This window comes from Syngnathoides biaculeatus, chromosome 6 (genome assembly GCF_019802595.1).
Source record: "Syngnathoides biaculeatus isolate LvHL_M chromosome 6, ASM1980259v1, whole genome shotgun sequence".
NCBI lineage: Eukaryota > Metazoa > Chordata > Actinopteri > Syngnathiformes > Syngnathidae > Syngnathoides > Syngnathoides biaculeatus.
Window position 1 is genome coordinate 28401800 of NC_084645.1, and position 20698 is coordinate 28422497.

Below are 20698 nucleotides of genomic sequence, written 5' to 3' on the forward strand. Positions count from 1 at the left end.
TTATGCTTTAAGTGTGAATGAGACCTTTTCTTAAAAAAAATTCTGCAGACCGATTTAAGTCCAGATGCAGTCTTTTCTTAGCATTTTAAAATCAAAGTGCTATATACGCGGACGCTCGATGACCTCTTTAAAAAGAAATTAAAAAAGGAAAGTAGCGTAATGCCCGGCCTACAGAGCGCACCTCGTGATAAGCCTCGGTACACAAAAGAGTTTAACGCTAGTGCAGCTGCATTAAGGCGAACACGAAGGTACAAACGCTAACGCGGTGCTGTTAACACTAACACAGCGGTACTAACGCTAAAGCGGTGGTGCTAATGCTAGAGCGGTGGTGCTAACGCTAAAGTGGTAGTGCTAACGCTAGCGCAGTGGTGCTAAAGCTAACGCGACGGCGCTAACGCTAGCGCAGTGGTGCTAACGCTAACGCGACGGCGCTAACGCTAACTAGCGAGGCGGCTGTGGAAAAAAGTCACGGCTTGTAGGCAGGGAATTACGGTAATTGAAATGCATAGAACAGCAGGTATAGGAGTTAATTCCCAACCTGATTCTGGGGCTACTGGAATTATATCTAACAGCATAAAACATATATATATATATATTCCCAGCATACAAATCCCCAACTACCAGTATTTCCCTGCTGACCCATAAATTCCAAAGAAATGTCGTTTCCTGGGATTGTTGGGAAATCACTGCGATGACTGAGGGACGTTTTATTTGTTAAATGCAACGCGGTTGGACGGACGTGGACGGTCAGGAGGGGGTTAAACTACGGGAGTGCGCGCGGCCGTAAAAGCGAACGCCACCTCGCGACTCTTCACCAGGGCGGAGAAAGAGTAGGAGGACGTCTCTCTCTCTCTCTCTCTCTCTCTCTCTCTCTCTTTCTCTCTCTCTCCGGGGGTAGTTTGCGCTCCATATTCCAAAGCTTTTACGCCCTCCCCGCGCGGAAGCCTCCTGGATGTACGCGCAAAGCTCCGACGCCTCTTTTGCACGCCGCCTGCAAAACTCACTCACTCTGTCCCTGACTTGAGTCTTCCCACCACGTCCTCCTTCTCCTTTCTTATTTTTATTATTAATATATTTTTTTTACCTATTATTTTTATTTTGAACATTTTTGTTTTGTTTTGTTTTTGCCTCCTCTTCTCGGATACTAATTTTGACGCGTTGGATATGTGCACACAAGATGATGACAACTCCTTTCCTGCCCGTAGAAGTAAAATAAAATAGGCTTTCGCGCACTCGAGCTTGTCCCCTGTCGTTCCATATGAAGAAGCCAAAAGTAAGTGTTTATTATTACTCTTATTCTTATTTTGATTATTATTGCATGCATCGTTGCAGCTCCCCCCCCCCTTCTTCTTGCTGTTGCTTTTGACACTTTTGCACGTACAAGGCTGATATTAATAATGGCGTTTCCGCAAAGATCGATATGTGTGTACACTGAAACGGCGCCGCAGCAGCGTAGTTTTAATATTTACGTTTTTTTTCCATTTTATTGCTTTTTTTGTTGTTGTTGTTGTTGTTGTGCTGTATGGGTCAGGACATAAAAGGCAACGATTTTCTTTCTTCGGTGAACCAAGTGAAAGTGATTTCGTAAAATGATATCGCTCCATAATGCTTCAGGATTTAATCGTCATCGGGATCTTTGAAAGGCAATGAGAATCTGTGGCCCCTTGGACGCACCACCGCTTTCGAACGCACCTGCGTCATTTGGTCCCTTGAAAGTCACACTATAAATCCAAAATATTATTATTTGAACGCTGAAAATGATCGACAGCTTAGACTTGATTAACCGGGTGGTGATTGTATGAGATGATGTGGTCTGTGAATGCACCACCACCGCAAGCTCTTTTTTTTTTTTTTTTTTTTTACAAACAATTTACTATCTCCGGCTGAGTCAATGAACATAATTGATGTTTTGATAACTGAAGGCTGCTTCAGGTTACCTGTCCAAACACTTCACCCTTTGACTTGACCCCCCCCCCCCCCCCCACCACATCTCATTACTAGCAAATATACAGCCTTTTAACCTTTGACTTGCCCATCCTTCCCCTTTTACTACCTTTTCCTCCCTTCTAATGCACCCCCCCCCGCCTGCTCTTTTATAGAAAAAGAAAATCGAGTCGCGCTTCCTCCAATTGTGATGCAATTTTTTTTTTTTGCTTTTGGTGGGTTCACCGTTTCGTCAGCCCAAATTCCTTGAAAGATGAATTCGCTAGGTGTTTTTGTGTTTACTCTTTTTTTTTTTCTTCCTCTCTCTCTAAAATTTCCACGATTGCAACAGCGCAGCGAGCGGTTCGCTTGTTTGCTTCACAGTCGGCAGGATCTGAGTTCTAATCTCCGATCAGGGCCTCGTGTAAAGAATACATTTTGTTGTTGTCATTTATGTGAGGTAGCACGGTGTGCTAATACCAGATCCACCTCAATGTTAGAAAGTTCTGGGTTTGAATCTGTGTTCATGTTTAGCTGTAAAGTCACCTAGTTTTTTTTTCCCCCCTATTTTGATTATCCATTTTCTGAACCGCTTATCCTCACGAAGGTCGCGGGAGTGCTGCAGCCAGTCTCAGCTGCGGGGTACACCCTGAACTGGTTGCCGGCCAATCGTAGGGCACATGGAGACAGACAACAGTCGGACTCACAGTCGCACCCTGGGGCAATTTAGCGTCTCCAATTAATGTTGCATGTTTTTCGGGATGCGGGAGGAAACCGGAGTGCCCGGAGAAAACCCACGTAGACACGGGGAGAACATGCAAACTTCACACAGGCAGGGCCGGGATTTGAACACAAGTCGACAGAAGTGCGAGGCCAACGCGCAAACCAGTTGCTGCCCGTCTGTGCAGAACATTGATGGTGTTTCTTTGTGCTTATCGGCACTGCTTGTACGGAGAGAAATGCTGTCTTAAGAGAGTTTTTTGGGGGTTTTGCCCGCTGGCCAAGTCCTCATGACGCGTGAAATGAAATCAAACATGGCTTTTATGCAGTTGCTGGTTTCCCACAAATGATCAATGAGTGATCAATTTGTTTTCTGTACCTGCATTCAACCCACTTATAAATACGGGATACGAGCCGTCGTGCGCCAAAGCGCAAAGACGACGAGACGGGTTGCAGTCCTCCTCCCTATCCCTAATCAAGTGGCCATCCTGTCCTGATCCAAACAGCTCACAAACTGAAGTCACCGTGCAAGGAGAGGAAAAAAAACAAACAATAACTTCGTCTGATGTCGTTTGCTTTGCTTACAGATGTGAGTAAAATGTCAGTGACGGTGTCGTCTTGTAGTTTTGACTAAAGCGTCAGCGGCTTCTGTTAACATCTACGCTTTAGACCGGGGGGGGGTGTCAAACTCGTTTTAATTCAGGGGGCACATTAACCCCAATTCTAGCTAAAATGGGCTGGACTAATATATTCCTTGCCCATCCATCCATCCATTTTCTTTGCCGCTTATCCTCACGAGGGTCGCGGGGAGTGCTGGAGCCTATCCCAGGTGTCTAAGGCCAGGAGGCGGGGTACACCGTGAACCGGTTGCCAGCCAATCGCAGGGCATATTGAGACAAACAGCCGCTCTCACAATCACACCTATGGGCAATTTAGGGTGTCCAATTAATATTGCATGTTTTTGGGATGTGGGAGGAAACTGGACTGTCGAGAGAATACATGCAAGAACATGCAAACTCCACACAGGTGGGGCCGGGATTGAACCCGGGTCCTCAAAACTGTGAGGCCAACGGTTGACCAGCTGATTCACCGTGCCGCCACTCCTTGCCCAATAAAGTACAAATAATAACAAGTACCTTTTTTTTCTCTCAATTTCCTGGGGCTGCAAATAATTACATGTACAACTGTAAAATATCCACATTGATTATTAACATACTTCAGATCTTATTTCAAATCACTCAGATCAGAGTAAAGCTACGCAGTGTATATACAGTGCTCAAGTTCCCTTTTTTTAAGTACATTTTTTAATTTTCAGATATTTACACATCCATCTGGAAATCTTGACCCACCTCTACTGATTCATCACACCATACAACCTAAAGTTAAAAAAAAAAAAAAAAGAAGCACGAGTTTCAAAATAAGACTCCATATGAAGAGTTTGTTTTCAAAACGAGACATAGGCATTTTTTTCAGATTTACGAAACTCGCGCCAAAATGATCCATTCGGAGCTGGATAATTTTGGAGCGAGTTTCGTAAATCTGAAAAAAATGCCTATGTCTCGTTTTGAAAACAAACTCTTCATGTATGTTTAACCGTCCAAACCGTCACCCCAAAACAGAGATGCGGACCGTACCGTAGAGTATTTGTACCGCTGTCTCGCAGTTGCCTAACTCAGGGGGTTGAAACCTCAGCTCAAGCTCTCCAGTAAAGAAGGTACATATGGTACGTCATCAAGATATTTTTCTTTGATTTTGACTATTGTGGCAATGTGGGGATGGCGTGGTAGACTAGTGGTGAGGATGTGTTCCTCGCAGTCAAGTTGTTCTGTGTTCAAAGCTCGGCTCAGGTCCCGCTGAAAAGAACACAGTATAATTGTGGTGCCTTTTCTTAAAAACCATTTCAACAATATTTGCGATTGGCTGGCAACCTGTCGAGGGTGTGCCCGGCCTAATGCTTGATGACAGGTGGATCCAGCACTACCATGACCCTCGTGAGGATAAGCGGCTCAGAAAATGGATGGATTTCAACAAAATAGCACGGTGAACGAGTCACAGTCCAGATGTTCTGGGTTTCAATTTTTTTCTCTACTATTCAGATTGTTGCATCGACGAGTGGTAGCATGCGCTAGAGTGGCTAGCATACAGGTGTCACACTCAAAAGGTTTTGGGTTAGAATCTCTGGCCAAAAGTCACCTTTGTGACTCAAATGTGAACGCGCGTTTAACAATGTAAATGCGCGACTGGTCAATTGCCTTGTGGCTAGTTTACTTGCCAATTGTTAGCCGAGATCAGAGTACGTGATTTCAACTCTGATATTTGCCCAATTAGCTGTCGCGGGTGATTTCCCAGATTGCGCCCAACGCATTTTGTCAGGAACGACAAAACGCCTTGTAATGTGCCGGTTTATTCTCGTACACAAATCAATAGTTATCAACACTTTAGAACACAAGTCAACAGAACGCCGGTGTATTTATGTACAACCACGAGTGTTAGCAGTAGCTTGCTAGGCTAAATAACATTTTGTTGTCCGCTTGCGAGCTGTATCATATTAAAAATACGTGAACGTTCCTCAATAAATTCTTGAACGAATTTCCTCGCCCAAGCACCAGTGATGAGCACCACACGTTTATCCTCATTTTATTATTATTATTTTTTTCTCTTACACAATTCATTGGTGTCATCCATTGTTGTCATCCCTGTCGCGGTAACTGGTATACAAGGAGTCCTCGGATTAACACGGTCTCGACCTAAGACATTTCGACTTTACAACGCTTGTCCCCTATCCGCCATTTTGTCTGGCTAATGCTTGTCCGTGTTTTTGCTCCGGGAGTATCTTCGCATTTTTCGCCCGCCTTTTTCGACATTATCGCCCCAAAGAAGAAAGCTGTGTCTTTTAGCAATGCTTCTCCGGCCAAACGATCAAGATCATAAAAAGATTGGAGGAAGGACAGACACCATCAAGGCTTCATTTGGTCGACCGTGGTGACAATTATTAAAGACAGAGCCCATATTTTAGCGCTTGTGAAGGTTTCCGTTCCTATGTCGGATACAAGAATCACAAAACAAGGTTCTTTGATACTTGTCGAGATGGAGAGGATTGAGGACCAGGTTCCTTCGCAATAGCTAAGCATAGCCTCCCCTTCTTCTCTATCCGCCTCTCAGCAGTAACGCTAAGTACATCATCTTGTTTATTTCAATGTATTTGTTTTGTATACAAAGTATTTTTATGTAAATTCTGACTTGAATGGCGGAATCCGACTTAAGTCGAAATTCGAGTTGAGTCGCTACCGTAGGAACGGATCTCAGTCGTAGACCGAGGACTCCCTGTATTCGGTCAGACTGACCAGTGACATATTTTCTGGTTCCGCGTCTCTGACAGTGCTTGATTTGACAAGATAAAGCCCCCCCCCCCCCCCCGATTGTCAAAGAAAGGATACGGCGTTAATCGGAATTCCGATATTCCGGTATTTTACGTCAATAGTCTGATGTAGTGCAAGACCATATTTGTCTGATCCCGGCAAACGGCACAGTAAATAAAGATTATAAATTGCCCATAGCAAACCAGAGTGATCAGTCCAAGGGTGTTCTTCGCTTCTCTCGCCATAAAGCCGCTCTGTGTTAGGCCCCCGCCCCCAAGGTGAGGTGTGAAGTTCAGGGTCATTGAGTTCTCTCCATGAAAGGCATTTCAAGTTATTTATCTGCTCTTTAGTGCTACAAATCAAAGTGTGGCCTGGACACCCGCCAGCTCCCTTGACATAGTTTTTTGGGTCGAAGGGATACAGGAGTGGCTCCGGTGATTGGCACATGTTTCCTCACAGGCAAACAGGCTCACGGCGTGCACGCTCGTATAACTCGCACCGGTTTTTACACCAATAAATTTTGCCCCAAGGGTTATGTGCCAGGTGGTCTCTGTACAAAAGTCTAGCATGAACGATTTTCAAACTCTGGACGTCGTACGATGAAGAACACCATACCTGAGATTTTCATTGGTTTATATTCATGGCTTAGAAGTTTTTTTCATTTATTTATTTGCATATGTAGACATATTTACTGGACAGCTGTTAAATTCCTTTTTTTATATTTTGTTTCCGGGTGTCATTCGGACAGACGTGAGGCCATCAGTATTTGCCAGTTTAGCTTTTTGTAAGATTCTGGAAGCTCCAACTTAAACTGGAGCCTTGTTGCGAAACGAGTGTCTGGCAGGAGGTTTTTGTGTCTCCAACTGCAGTTCAGTGCCAGTTTGACAAGCGTTGTCCTCGTCACACTACTCTCACACGTAGTACAGTGATGCCTCGGTTCTCGACCACAATCCGTTCCAGAAAACAGTTTGGGAAGTGATTAGTTCGAAAACCAAATCGATGTTTCCCATTACAATGAATGGAAAAATAAATAATGCGTTCCAAGACTAAAAAATTAGGCTTTTGAAAGCATGTTTTTTAGCTTTTCCTGATAATAAACTGCATAGTAGAAATACATGTATAGTTCAAATACTTTATATAATAAATTAATTGAAGAAATATTTTTATTTTTTGCTTAAAATGTGTACTTTAGTAGTAGAGTAGGCTGGGAGTGCATTGCCATATCAGTAGCGACTCAGACCCCAGCCTTGTAAACTTTTTTTTTAATGAACAAAAGCTCAGAATAACTTTAAACAAGCAACTTGGCTTCTTTGGAGCCATGATTGGGGGATAATACGGTTGTCCTAGATAAGAAGAAAAACAACACTCACTACCGCAGTGGTTCCCAAAGTCAAGCTGGTCCCGGACCCCCAGTGAGTCGTTCAAAAAGCTTCCGGACCCACAACCTCAACTTTTTGCCAATAATGTAGTGCTGGACACAGCTAGGCCATTCTGGTACAAAGAAATTCTCAATTTTAGTGGCTCACGTGCTCTTGGTTTTTTATTTTTGTACAATAAATCAAAATGTGGTTCAACACTGAAATGGGCAATTCTCACATCATGATTAGCTTCCAGACGATTTCGTTTTTTTTTTTTTCTTTTTCTGCACAGCTAATAGAGTTGAAAACCCCGCCTCACACTTGTACCTAGTAACGAAGGGAACATAGTATCCCACGACTGATTTGGCGAGTTTTGGGAACTGTTCCAACCCCTCGCAACAAAAGGTGCTGTTTGACTTGTTCTCAAATTGTTGACGGATGGCTTCTGAATGATGATAGGATGAGAGACATAGCGAGACAGAAAAAAAAATATATATATTTTCTTCAGAAAAATATTTTATTATTACTCTGTCTCAGACATCATGTCGCGGACCCCCTGGAAAGAAGTTTTTCACCCCCTGGGGGTCTGTGGACCCCACTTTGGGAACCGCTGCACTACTGGGACACATCTGTGTGCAGAGGCTGCGTTATACAGATTATGTCATTTCCGTTTTTTCTTTTCGGGAGTGGGGGGCCTTCGAATTGACAATAACAAAACGCGCCGTGCTTGGGTCATCTGGTTGCGCCGCACGCGATGTTATTTCTGGGTTTTCCCGAGGGGCGTTCGAATTGACAATCACAAAGCGCGTCGTGGGTGGGTCAGCTGCTCGCGCCGTGCGCATTCGGTTATTTCCGGATTTTTTCGGCAGTGTGGGAATTCACAACAAGGTGTGTCGTGGGTCAGCCGGTTTGGCCGCGCTCAATATGTTAATTCCGGGTTTTGTCAAAGGCGTTCGAGTTCCGGTTTTCGTTCGAAAACAGGTGCAAAAAATTCGAAAACGGGGACGCTTTCCATGGCAATCTTACTACCGTCACTGATGTAAAGACTGAACTCCTTGATGTTGTGTAGACGGCGGGAAGTCTATTTCCAGGACTGCACGGGAACTCTTCGACCACAAAATCTGAATTCGACGGAGGCTTTGGCAAGTGGTAACGGTTGAAGCTGAATTCTTGCTTTCTATATCCAGGTATCCACGGGATTTGCGTGTCGGTCCTTTTGAAGTAAATGTCTGTAAATGTCGTCATCTATTCCTGCGCATGAGGGTCCACGCAGACCCTTGCGCAGTTCACCTCGCCAACGGAACGCTTCCACTTCAAGCACGCTAACCATACACGAGCCACCAACAACAGACGTCTCCTTCAACTCACGCTTTATAATTTAATTCATACTTAAAGGAATAAGAAGATAGATTGAAAACTTTCAGCTCTTGTATTTCATTCAGCGTTCCCACGTTGTCTCTCCGCCGTCTTCTCTGTCCACGTCGACGTGAACGCTGATAAAACGCAGTCCGCATCTGTGGGATCGCGTGCGTGCAAGTCCGACATGGAAATGGAGAAACAATGGAAGCGCCTTTACCCATCCTGCATTCAGTATCATAATAATGAAATAATTGAAACAATATGTTGCACCCTTTGTTTTATTGCAAAGGGAGACAAGCACATCAGGAAAATGTTTATCTCTAACGACGATAATTAATTTTATCTTGGTTGTCAAACAGGCCACATTTTTTTTTCTTGGAGGGGCCGTATGACTGTTGACAAATACAAATGAATTGCCTCGTGTAGTTACATTAACACTTAAATTGATGGATGAACGCTTTTGAAATCAGAAGCTAATAAAAAAAAATGCTTGTCCAACCATCTTAACATTTATTTTAAAAGAAAGATTGATAGCATAAAATGCTTGCAATACATTACAAGCGAAGGAAACTGATTTAAAATACATAATTTCTCATTGGTGCTCCTGATTTAAACGTTACGTTTTGAGATAAACGATGTTAAAATATAAGGCGATTTGTACTGTCCTTTTAAATTGTATTACCGTATTTTCCGCACTATCAGGCGCAGCTAAGAGCCTTTAATTTTCTCAAAAGCAGACAAGTGCGCCTTATAATCAGGAGCGCCTTATACACAGATCTGTGGATAGGTTTCCAATTACGCCATCTTTACCACCACCCTTAGACCAATCGGATAAATTAACGACAGAAAAAAAACTTCACTTTTCACCTATCAACTGTGTTCTTTGACCTCTATTACACACAAGATGTCGTAATTGGAAACCTATCCATATTGAGCCTTTAGCGCAGCCCATCTAATAGATGCATAACGTAACCCCACCCTCGACTGTGGCGTCTATTCTATGCGCCTTATAATACGGTGCGTCTTATATATGAAAAAAGTTTTAAAAGAGGCCAGTCATTGAAGGTGAACCTTATAATACAGTGCGCCTTATAGTGCGGAAAATACGGTATTTTTACTACAACAACCAATGGATGACTTTCATGTTTTCTGAAGATTGGGTGGACAAATGTTTTTCTGGAACAACCAAAACCTGGATTTTTTGTCCTACCTAAAGAGCAGACTTTTTTTGTTTCACGATAAACGGACCCAAATTTTCAGACTGAAGGAATTTTCTTCAGTTCATCACTAGCATTCTGCAACAATCATTTTGTCCAATGAGGGCAAGAATATAGTCGTTCACATTTTTCGTTTATGAACGCGATATAGAGTACTGTAAAATTAAATCCAATTTTATCTTTAACAAATCCAAGTTTTTGTAAAGCACATTTACATTTGCGCAGAACTGAAACATTTTGTCTTTTGTCGTTGGTTTGTTTGCCCAACACGACCGTGTATAATTTCGTAATGATGTAATTGTCTGACGTGTTTTCATCAGTTCGTGCGATGACAACACTGCAGGTTTTAAACGTTCTCTCCAGTCATCCCCAGTGTCGGACTCCCTTTTAAGTACGCGCAAAGCATGCCCGGAATTTTTCTCTGTCTCAATCAGATGATGTATCGCTTCACTTAATCCAAATTTCTCTGCAGGGTCTAGATTTTCCAGAGCAAAGCCACATCAATGTGGAGGGAATCTGGCCAGCGCTTGTTGGGTGCAATTGCGAGTCTTCTTCTTTTCCTTTGGGGTCGCCACAGCGCGTCATCTTAGATGAACGCACATTTGTTTGGCATACGCCGGAGCAGATGAAACATTGACGGCTAGTCTTTCATGTATATTACGAGCGGGACTGATTCGGGAGCGTGTCTGTTTCGGACGTTCACGTGGTAGCAGAAGAAAGATGGCGACGCGGGGTTCCCGTCCTTTGAAGTGTCCGATTTCCCAAAACCCAACTGAATTTGTGTGTTTCATATATTCCATGTCAGATTTCATATGCGCTTGGTTTGACTTTAACCCCTGCAACTTTGTCCCTAGCCACTTTCATGCTGTCCCTCAAAGCCATTTTTTTCCCCTACTGATATTTTATTTGATAGTTATTGCATTTTCCTGGCTTGCGTTCGGGTATTTGTCTAAGTCCTCTAAATGTTGCTCTGTTATGCCAATTTAGCGGCATATTTGTGTAAAATTGAATCGCTGGAAGTGGTAAAGGGAAGTTGCCCTGCGATTGGCTGGCAACCAGTTCAGGGTGTACCCTGCTTCCTGCCCGTTGACAGCCGGGTTAGGCTCCAGCACTCGAGGAACCCTTGTGAGGATAAGCAGAGGATAAGCAGCTAAGAAAATGAATTGATGAGTGGATGGAAGTGGTAACAGGAGTGTGAAGTTTAGTTTTTTTTTATATGTCGCAGCAGATCCTGGCATCATATAATTATGGGATTGTGGGATGCCGTGTTGCTTTATGAAAGTGTGCACAGGCGAATTCATGGTGGTTCAGGTATGATTCTGGCGATTTGCGGGATCTGGGTGTGAAACGGGCTTGAAGTAGTACCAAAGGTGTGAGAGATGCCGGACGGCAGCCGTTTTGAAAGGCACTCGCAAAAAGTCGGAAATGGGGGCTGTGAAGTTAAACACCTGACTAGCATCTGTTGCACGGAAAGCAATTATTCAATTCCAGCTACGCTAGTTATCAAATTTTTCCATTTCTTTTTCTTTTTGCTGCGAGCCTAAATTATAGTGAGGAACAAGCTTTCGATACGCTGTTGCCAGAGTGATGTGGTGGGGTGGAAAACAAAAAGGGCAGCAAATTAGAATTTGGGGCAGGAGAGAGAGACAACTATCGAGCCACTTTCAGCCATTGGTTGAACCGGGCAAGCCAAACAAACAAATCGAAAATGGCGACACTTGCAAGGCGCTGCTGTTGGCCACAACTCACGTCCACGTGCTCACACTCTGACTAATTGGCCTCCCAACTCAATCTTCTGATGTCACTGATGAGGCCACACCCCTTAAAGTTACATATCCAAGAGTCAAATACGACAGTGTACACAGTAATTATTACACTAAAGGATATAAAAGTTGTCTACATGATCTTTGTAGCTTTATTTTAACTGTTAGGGTTAGATACAATACAATATGGTGCTATTTTTCTTTATCAGCAAAAAATGGTGGGGGTATTTTTCACGGCGCTGTAACAGATTTTGAATTTCAACAAGGAGAATTGATTATTAATTCATTAATAATTTAATAAACAAAATTTCCAGCTCCACTAAGTCCCAGATCAAATTAAACTCATAATTGAAGGTCTCACCTTATTTTGCAAGTTTGTTGTTGTTCCACGTAAAATGTGTAATCGTAAAGTTGTAACTGGCATTGGTGGAGCAGTAAATGCCAGCATTCTTAAACTTCCACTGTGTATCTGATCTGTTGCAGGTGGTTTTGTGCTTTCTGAACCTTGGGGGATTCCGAATGATTTCAGTACTTGGTCTGTTTCTGACGGTTTTAATCCATTTTCATTGGTTTCGGTCGAGACAGGACCAAAACAAGTCCTGCGTCGACTGCAAGGGCTTTAGGACGCTGGTCCTTTGCAGGTGGCTCAATGTTTTACTGTCCTACATTTTTTCCCTAAATCATATCTTCTGTAGCCCATTTCTTTTAAAATGTAATAAGAGTCAGTATGTAAGAATAGGTGTAAAATGAGTTTGAAATTATATTGAGGTGATTTGGGCTCAAAGTTTGGGGTATATCAAAATCAGAATCAGATGTAATGGTCAAGAGTGGAAAAACACACAAGGAATTTTTCTCCGGAGGTCGGTGCTACCCTGGTATGACATTGAGGACAAAGAACAAGCAACAAGAGACATTTCTGTTTATCAAGCTAACAGTAGGCTAAACGTCTGAGTTAGGTGGATGCCCTGGTTTTAGGGTTGCAGTCCAGTTCAGATTAAGTACAGTAAGGGAAGAAAATGTAAAACAAAGTGATGTTGTCAGTTTGTGGTCGTAGTACTTGAACTGTACAACGCAGACCAGTGCATCCAGGAAGAGTTTTTGGGAAGTATTATGCTGTAAAAAGATGAAACATTGGACTTGGTCTCCAACCGGATTCTCACAGGTTTGTCCACTCTATGCCAGGCCCACCAGCGATTGGCGAAAATGTACAGTAGAGATATCAAATAAAGACACTTTTATATCCGTAGTTTATCCCCCACATGTAAGCTTTTAACACATTTCAACCTAATAAAGCACGCTTTTTAAAGTGCTTCTTAGCTCGTGTTCTCACTCCATCGCTGTCAAGAAATGTGAGGCTCGTCTTACATCACTTAGAGGAAACGAAAAGAACGCTCACTCCTTCGATTAGGAGGCAAAGCGTGCTTGCGTCAAGCTTTTGGTTTGTCACTCCTAATTGAAGTTATGTAAAACTGCCGCAGAAACCACAATTAAGACGTGTGTACTGTATTTTTCAAACCAAAATGTTCAACCAAAGCATGTAATAAGGAAAGCCTGCTAGTTTAAAGAAATGTACAGTGAAGAAAATAAGTATTTGAACACCCCGCTATATTGCAAGTTCTCCCACTTAAAAATCATGGAGGGGTCAGCAATTTTCATCGTAGGTGCATGTCCACTGTGAGAGAGATCATCTGAAAAGAAACATCCAGAAATCACAATGTACGATTTTTTTTTAACGATTTATTTGTGTTTTACAGCTGCAAATAAATATTTGGACACCTGTCAACCAGCTACAATTCTTGCCTGTATCCTGTAAAAACTTGAGAATCTGTAATATAGGGAAGTTCAAGAGGTTTTCCGTGCTGTGGATTGGCTTCATTGTGTCTGTAAAATCGAAAGCACTTTTTCGATAGTTTTCTTGGTAGTGTTAGTCATTGGCTTTATTGGTTTACTGAGGACGCAAATCTGTTGGCAATGTGACCATAGCCTTTGTCAGAAGGCCGCGTCAGCTGCTTTAGCAGACTAGTATTGCAGCCACTGTCCTGGCCTCAAGTAAGGACCAACAACTTGAAGTCATCAGGTCCATCACTCATGCATGCAGCCAAAATGGATTTGATCATTTTTTTTTACTTGAAAGAGAAAGCATATTTCACAATTGAAGTAGTGGCCATATTTACTAGCATAAATGATTCATACGTAAACTTTGCAGGGGATCCTTTGATGAAATTGTGATGTACGAGGTTGGTTTGGTTAGCTTAGCGTGACCTCAGACCAGGGTCAACCCTCGAATAGACGCCTCGCCCCCGATTAGCCCCCGGGTGTGTTATCGGCTTACGTTTCTTTCCCTCAAAATAGAAGCTTCCCTTTTCCCACCAGGAAAAATAAACACCTGGTAGTAAACTTTAATCATCTGGTTTTCATCATCTTCACGCAAAGCTCTTGCGGGGAGCATGGACAGCCCAGAGCTAACATTAGCATAAAGCGTACTCTTGTTCCCACCAAATGGTCCAGTCCAATCTGTTTCAGAAAAAAAAAAAAAAAAAAAAAACTTGGTTAGGGTTTCAAAGTAGATTATCAAAACCAGCGTTTAAAACAACATGCAGGAATTCATATTGGGGTTTCAAGGCTGGGTTACGGTTCCAAACAAGGGTTAGGGTGTGAAATTTGGCTTTCAAGGTTTTGAAACAGGGTTTGGGTTTAGATCTAGGATTTCAAGCAGGGTTGAAGGTTTTATACCAGGATTAGGATTTTTATTGAAGCTCAAGATTTCAATAACGGGTATGAAATTCTTTGTTTGGATTTTAAGAAAGGCTTGTAAACCTTTTGTTTGGCTCTCAAATGAGGGTTTGGAATCTGGGTCGGTGTTTGAAAGTAGCATTTGAAGCCTGAGTTGAGGTTTTCAACAAGTGACAGGATTTGAAATGAGGGTTTTAAGACAGAGTTAAGGTTTTTTCAATAAAATGCTTGGGGTCTCAAATTAAGGTTTATGAGTCTTCGGTTGGCTTTAAAATGAGAGATTCATGGCTTGGTTTAGTTATAAAGTGAGGTTTAAGAGTTTAAAGCAAGGGTCAGGATTTCAAATGCGGGTCTTGAGCCTTTGTTTGGCTCTCGAATTAGGGTTTTAAGCCTGCATCAGGATTTCAAGCCCAACTTTGGCTGTCAATGGTTATGTTTATGGCTTCAAGTTAGGGTTTGTGTTTCAAGCAAGGCTTAGTGTTTCAAATTAATGTTCCATGCTTTGGTTAGAGTTTTAACGTTGGGTTTGGAGCTAGTCTTAGGGTTACAGATTCATATTTGTAATATGTTGGTATTTTTGATTGTGTAAAAGCTAACTAACATCCAGAAATGGAAAAAATTCTAATGTGTCAATATTGAAAAGCAATTGCCTGGTTGTCTGTCGGATTAGTGCGAAGACTCTCTCCAGCTCGCCTCAAGTGACTCCCGTCTGTCTGCCCGCCGTCTGTTCTTCTTTATCCGTATTAGATTGAGTGATTTAAGTGCTCCTCAGCAGACGGCCACCAGAGCCCAAATTGATTAGCACATCAAGCCCGGCGGCTAAGCGAGAGTCCGTCGGCGGCGGGAGAAAACACAAAGCGCGCTTCCTCTTTTTCCGCCTGCTTTGGTATTTCGCCTTTTTATTCGCCGTCGTGGCCCGATGTTATCGACATGTTTGGTGACAATGATGCCAGGGACATAAAAGACTTCAGAGGCAGGCAGGAGTTTCTTATCTTTACAACTTTAGCGCCATTAGCGGCTCTTTTGGTCTCCAGTTAAATGTTAAAGAAAAATCCTTTAACTTTGCTGGCAGCCGACCACCCTCGTGCAAAATGTATTAGACAAAATCTCCTGCTTTTTACGGCTCCTTTGAAATGTCACGAAAATGGCCCCTTTAAAACTAAATGTCAGCGTTCCTGTGATGGTTCTGGGGCGTGGCTTCCTAACCTCATTGCGGGTCTGCTCAGAATAAAAATGCATAGAAAAATTTCATATGACCAAGAGAAACTTGGGTCGAGGTCTGAGCTTGTGGAGTCGAGTCAGTCGAATTTCACGCTTTATGGCAAATCATGGAAATGCCAAAACGTGCTGTTTTGTTTTTCTTTTTCTGGCATGAAATTGCATTTCGGGTTTCAATTTTCCAAAACCCATGAGTGAACCAACAGCGAGTCAACAAACTTTACCACCGTGCTCTCCGGACACGTAATGTCGATACCTAGAAATTCTGGCAATTTTGCGTCATCCAGCTGTTTAGTATAAGGGCATCAAATTTGTCAGCAAAGCGACAAAATGAGCCTAAAATGGCCGCCTCAAACTAAAATGGCAGACTTCCTGTCTTTTGCGGACATGGCTTCATGCCCGTTTTGCATTTATTGCCTTAAAACGTCATCATTTCGTACCTTTGATGTACAGATTCCTTCTGAGTTGGTGTCATTTACGCAAAACAAGCGAGAAAAATGTGGGCTGTAAATAGCGCGCTTTGCATTCCCGGAAAAGCCGTGAAATGCCAATTTGTGGACCCGATCGAGCTTTCGCGCTCTTAGCCAAGAATGTTTAGAATGGATCACATGCATTGAAAAACACAACCTCAATCATTTGGCTTCCTGACTTCCTTTGTTGTTGTTTTTTTTGGCATGGCTTCTTAAGACTACTCATGATGGACATGACTATCAAATTTCCGGTTGCTAAGTGAAATTGGCCTCCAGGGCTTGATTTTCCTAAATGTCTGACATGTAATACTGAACCAATAGTGAGTCGCCAAATTTTGCCAGCCTTGCTAAATCAAAATTTAACGTTGACCATCTACCGACTAAACACACTTTAAATATCAAATGACAATGCGCAGTTCAAACCTAAATGGCAGACTTCTTGTAAGGATTTGTGTGTGCGCGCGTGTGTGTGTGTGTGGGGCGCGGGGCGGGGGGGTTTCACTTATAAATAAACATGAATGTGAAATTTCATGTCGCTAAGTGTTTCTGCCTTCTGGGTCTGAATTTTTCACAACCACTTACTGCACTACTGAACTAATGTTGAATCATCAAACTTTGCCGCCATGCTCTGCCCACACACAGTGACGAAAACTCAAACTTTCTGCAGTTTAGTTTCATGCCTAGAAAGAGTACCATAGATGCATTATTTGCCTTGAGGATGCTTGTGGAAAAGTACAGAGAAGGTCAGAAGGAGCTACATTGTGTCTGTGTAGACCTAGAGAAAGCCTATGACAGGGTACCAAGAGAGGAACTGTGGTACTGCATGCGTAAGTCTGGTGTGGCAGAGAAGTATGTTAAAATAGTACAGGACATGTATGATGGCAGGAGAACAATGGTGAGGTGTCCCTTAGGTGTGACAGAGGAATTTAAGGTGGAGGTGGGACTGCATCAGGGATCAGCTCTGAGCCCCTTCCTGTTTGCAGTGGTAATGGATAGGCTGACAGATGAGGTTAGACTGGAATCCCCTTGGACCATGAATGTTCGCAGATGATATTGTGATATGCAGTGAAAGCAGGGAGCATGCAGAGGAACAATTAGAAAGATGGAGACATGCACTGGAAAGGAGAGGAATGAAGATTAGCCAAAGTAAAACAGAATATATGTGCGTGAATGAGAAAAGTGGAGGGGGAAGAGTGAGGCTACAGGGAGAAGAGATAGCAAGGGTGGACGACTTCAAATACTTGGAGTCAACAATCCAGAGCAATGGTGAGCGTGGTAAGGAAGTGAATAAACAGGTCCAAGCAGGTTGGAACAGCTGGCGGAAGGTGTCTGTTGTGTTATCTGACAGAAGAGTCTCTGCTCGGATGAAGGACAAAGTTTATAAACCAGTGGTGAGGCCGGCCATGATGTATGGATTAGAGACGCTGGCACTGAGGAAACAACAGGAACCAGAACTGGAGGTTGCAGAAATTAAGTTGCCGAGGTTCTCGCTTGGTGTGAACAGGTTGGATAGGATTAGAAATGAGCTCATTAGAGGGACAGCCAAAGTTGGATATTTTGGAGACAAGGTTAGAGTGAGCAGACTTCGATGATTTGGACATGTTCAGAGGCGAGAGAGTGAGTATATTGGTAGAAGGGTGCTGAGGATGGAGCTGCCAGGCTAAAGAGCGAGAGGAAGACCAAAGAAAAGGTTGATGGATGTTGTGAGGGAGGACATGAGGACAGTGGATGTTGGAGAGGAAGATGCACGAGATAGGCTTAGATGGACAAGGGACAAGCCGAAAGAAAAAGAAGGGTCACAATCTCCATCTGTCTTTTTTTTAACGCTTGAAATTTTGAACCAATCGAATCCAATCTCCAAAACCTTCCTTTTCTTTCTTTCTTCCCGTGTTTTCATGTTTAGCGGTCGCCTTTTTTTCCGCGTGCCTCCTCACGACAGACCTGCCTCTCAAATATCCCCTTGCTCTGTCAAACCGTGGATGTTTTAACTGCAACCGCCGCTCGACCTACAAAGCGAGCTCGTGCTGCCATAAAACAATCATTTGAGATTAACATCTGGACGGGCCAGGGGAGCCTTAAACATGTGCACCGCTAATCCCAGCCATGAAACGTATCACAAAACAATGACGCGGGCCCAGAGATTAGCACAAAAATCACGGAACCCGTGTCATGCGAGGCCTTGCATGTTTTGCTTTATGAGATTACAAGCAGCTAATGATGCATTTTAGCTGCAATGGGGGGAGGGGTGGGGGTCGATGTGGCCATTTTCCTCAGATCAGTCACGCAGGCCGCTGCCTGAGCTAAAGTGGGAGCAGTTCACTTTTGAAGGACCCCCGGTATATCGACCCGATATCACAATAAATTTTGTCAGTAATAAACCATGCGTCGGAAGATCCACAAATAACTGAAACGGGGGAACGGAAAGCACGGAGAAACAGAAGCAGGCGAATCTCCTTGAAATGTTGAAAAATAATAATAATTGATGAACAGGCCCTTGCACCCTCTTATTCATGTGAAAATGCAAAGTGATGAAGTGACCCCATTCACAAATTAGCGTAGCCCATCTGCCATTAGTCCTCGAGACTTTTTACATGTCACGTTATCACAGACACGTCCGCTCAAGTCCGTGTAAATTTGTGAAAGTGGCGTTGAAAGATGTTTACCCCCCCCCTCTCCCTCTTTATCTATGTCAGATCTTTCAAGGTCATGCTCTCGCCACGCTTGATAGCATCACTTAAAAAGCTTAGCGATTAATCATCACCCATCTGCGGTTTTCTTCAAAGTCCATTTACGAGAATTTGTCTCGAAAGCCTCCCTCAGACCGGTTGGCACATCTGGCTCACAGTTCTGAGGAGCCTGGTTCAAATCCAGCCCGTGCGGCGTTTGCCTGCGCGGCATCTCTTCCGATACTCTCTCCCACATCCCAAAAATATGCATGGTAGGTTAACTAAAAGACTACATTGAATGCAAGTATGAATGGTTGGATGTTTGTAGAAATCTGCCCCGTGATTGGCCGCCGACCAGTTCAGGGTGTTCCCCGCCTCTCGGCTAAGGTGGCATCGTCTCCGTCGCGCCCGTCGCCCTGATGAGGGAGAAGCGTGACGGAAAACGGATGGATAAATCTTGTTTTCTTCCTCCACATTTGCTTCTTATTTTTTCTCCCATTGTTTGCTCTTGTGACATTGTTAAAATCTTGACGCGGGGGAAAACATGTTTTTATGCTTTTAATTAGGCAGTGTTAACACAAAAAAATCTGGATGCTTGGCTTCTATACTGTGGAATCTTTGTGTGTTTGCAGCATCAGCAAGTGCTTCTGATATTCTTTTCGTTATCTTTTTTCTTGCCCAAAACAGTATAAAAACAACACCAAAAAAAAATGCTGTGGTAATCGCCATATTTTGTAGAACAGCAAATTAAGTTATTTTTTCAATGTTTTCAGAAGACAAGAGAGCAAAAAAATATATAACCCAGTTGCCTCCATTCAACTTTTGAGGACGATTGATTATGACCTGAGCAGTTTTTATGAAGCGCATTGGTATTCTTTACTGATATCGTGCCAGTAGCCCCCAAGTTTAAAATGCAAACGCGTCGTTAGGGTAATAATACGGACCTGTCATGTCTGCTTTGTTCCTCTCTTCATCAATGATTTTATTGTGTAGCTAGCACAAGCCACAAACTCGCGCAGTTTGCCACTCCTTCCCCTGTTTATTTGCTTTTCCCGGGATTAGCATCACAACTTTGTTTTGTAGCTCTGTAACTTCAAGTTTATTATTGCTATCGTTCCAGTAACCCCCAAGTTTAAAATGCAAAACTGCCGATATGCTAATGATATGCACCTGTCATGTCGTCTTTGTTCCTGTCTTCTTCTATGATTTTATTATGTAGCTAGCACGAGCCACAAACTTGTACATTTTGCCACTTCTTCCCCCATTTATTTACTTTTGCCAGGATTAGCATCACAGCTTTGTTTTGTAGCTCTATAATATCAACTTTTTTATTGCTATTGTGCCAGTAGCCCCAAAGTTTAAAATGCTTATGTCCCGTTACGCTAATAATATGTACCGACCATGTCTTCTTTGTTCTTGTCTTCTATGATTTTATTGTGTTGCTGGCACAAGCCACAAACTTGTACATTTTGCCACTTCGTCCCCTGTTTATTTGCGTTTGCCGGGATTAGCATCACATCTTTGTTTTGTAGCTTTATAACTTCAACTTTTTTTTTTTTTAATTGATATCATGCTAGTAGCCCCCAAATTTAAAATGCAAATATACCATTGGAAGAATAATATGCACCTGTCATGTCTTTTTTTGCTCCTGTTGTCTTCTATGATTTTATTGTGTACAGTAGCTCGTAAAAGCCACAAACTTTGCCACTTCTTCCTATGTTTATTTGCTTTTACCGGGAGTAGCATCACAGCTGTGTTTTGTAGATGTGTAACTTCAACTTTGTATTGCTTTCGTGCCAGTAGCCCCAAAGTTCAAAATGCAAATGTCGTTACGCTAATATGCACCTACCATGTCTTCTTTATTCCTGTCTTCTTCTATGATTTTATTGTGTATCTAGCACTAGCCACAAAC

At 42.9% G+C, this 20698-nt stretch overlaps 1 protein-coding gene across 2 annotated transcripts in view; it reads left to right on the forward strand.

Annotated features, from left to right (window-relative positions):
• The first annotated feature begins 855 nt into the window (after positions 1–855).
• The window catches only part of kitlga (kit ligand a), a 55594-nt gene continuing 35751 nt past the window's right edge, over positions 856–20698 (forward strand). For both annotated transcript variants that reach the window (XM_061823154.1, XM_061823155.1), the window contains exon 1: positions 856–1273. In XM_061823154.1, the coding sequence (XP_061679138.1) occupies positions 1259–1273 (15 nt within the window). In that variant the 5' untranslated portion in view covers positions 856–1258. The remainder of the gene's footprint in view (positions 1274–20698) is intronic.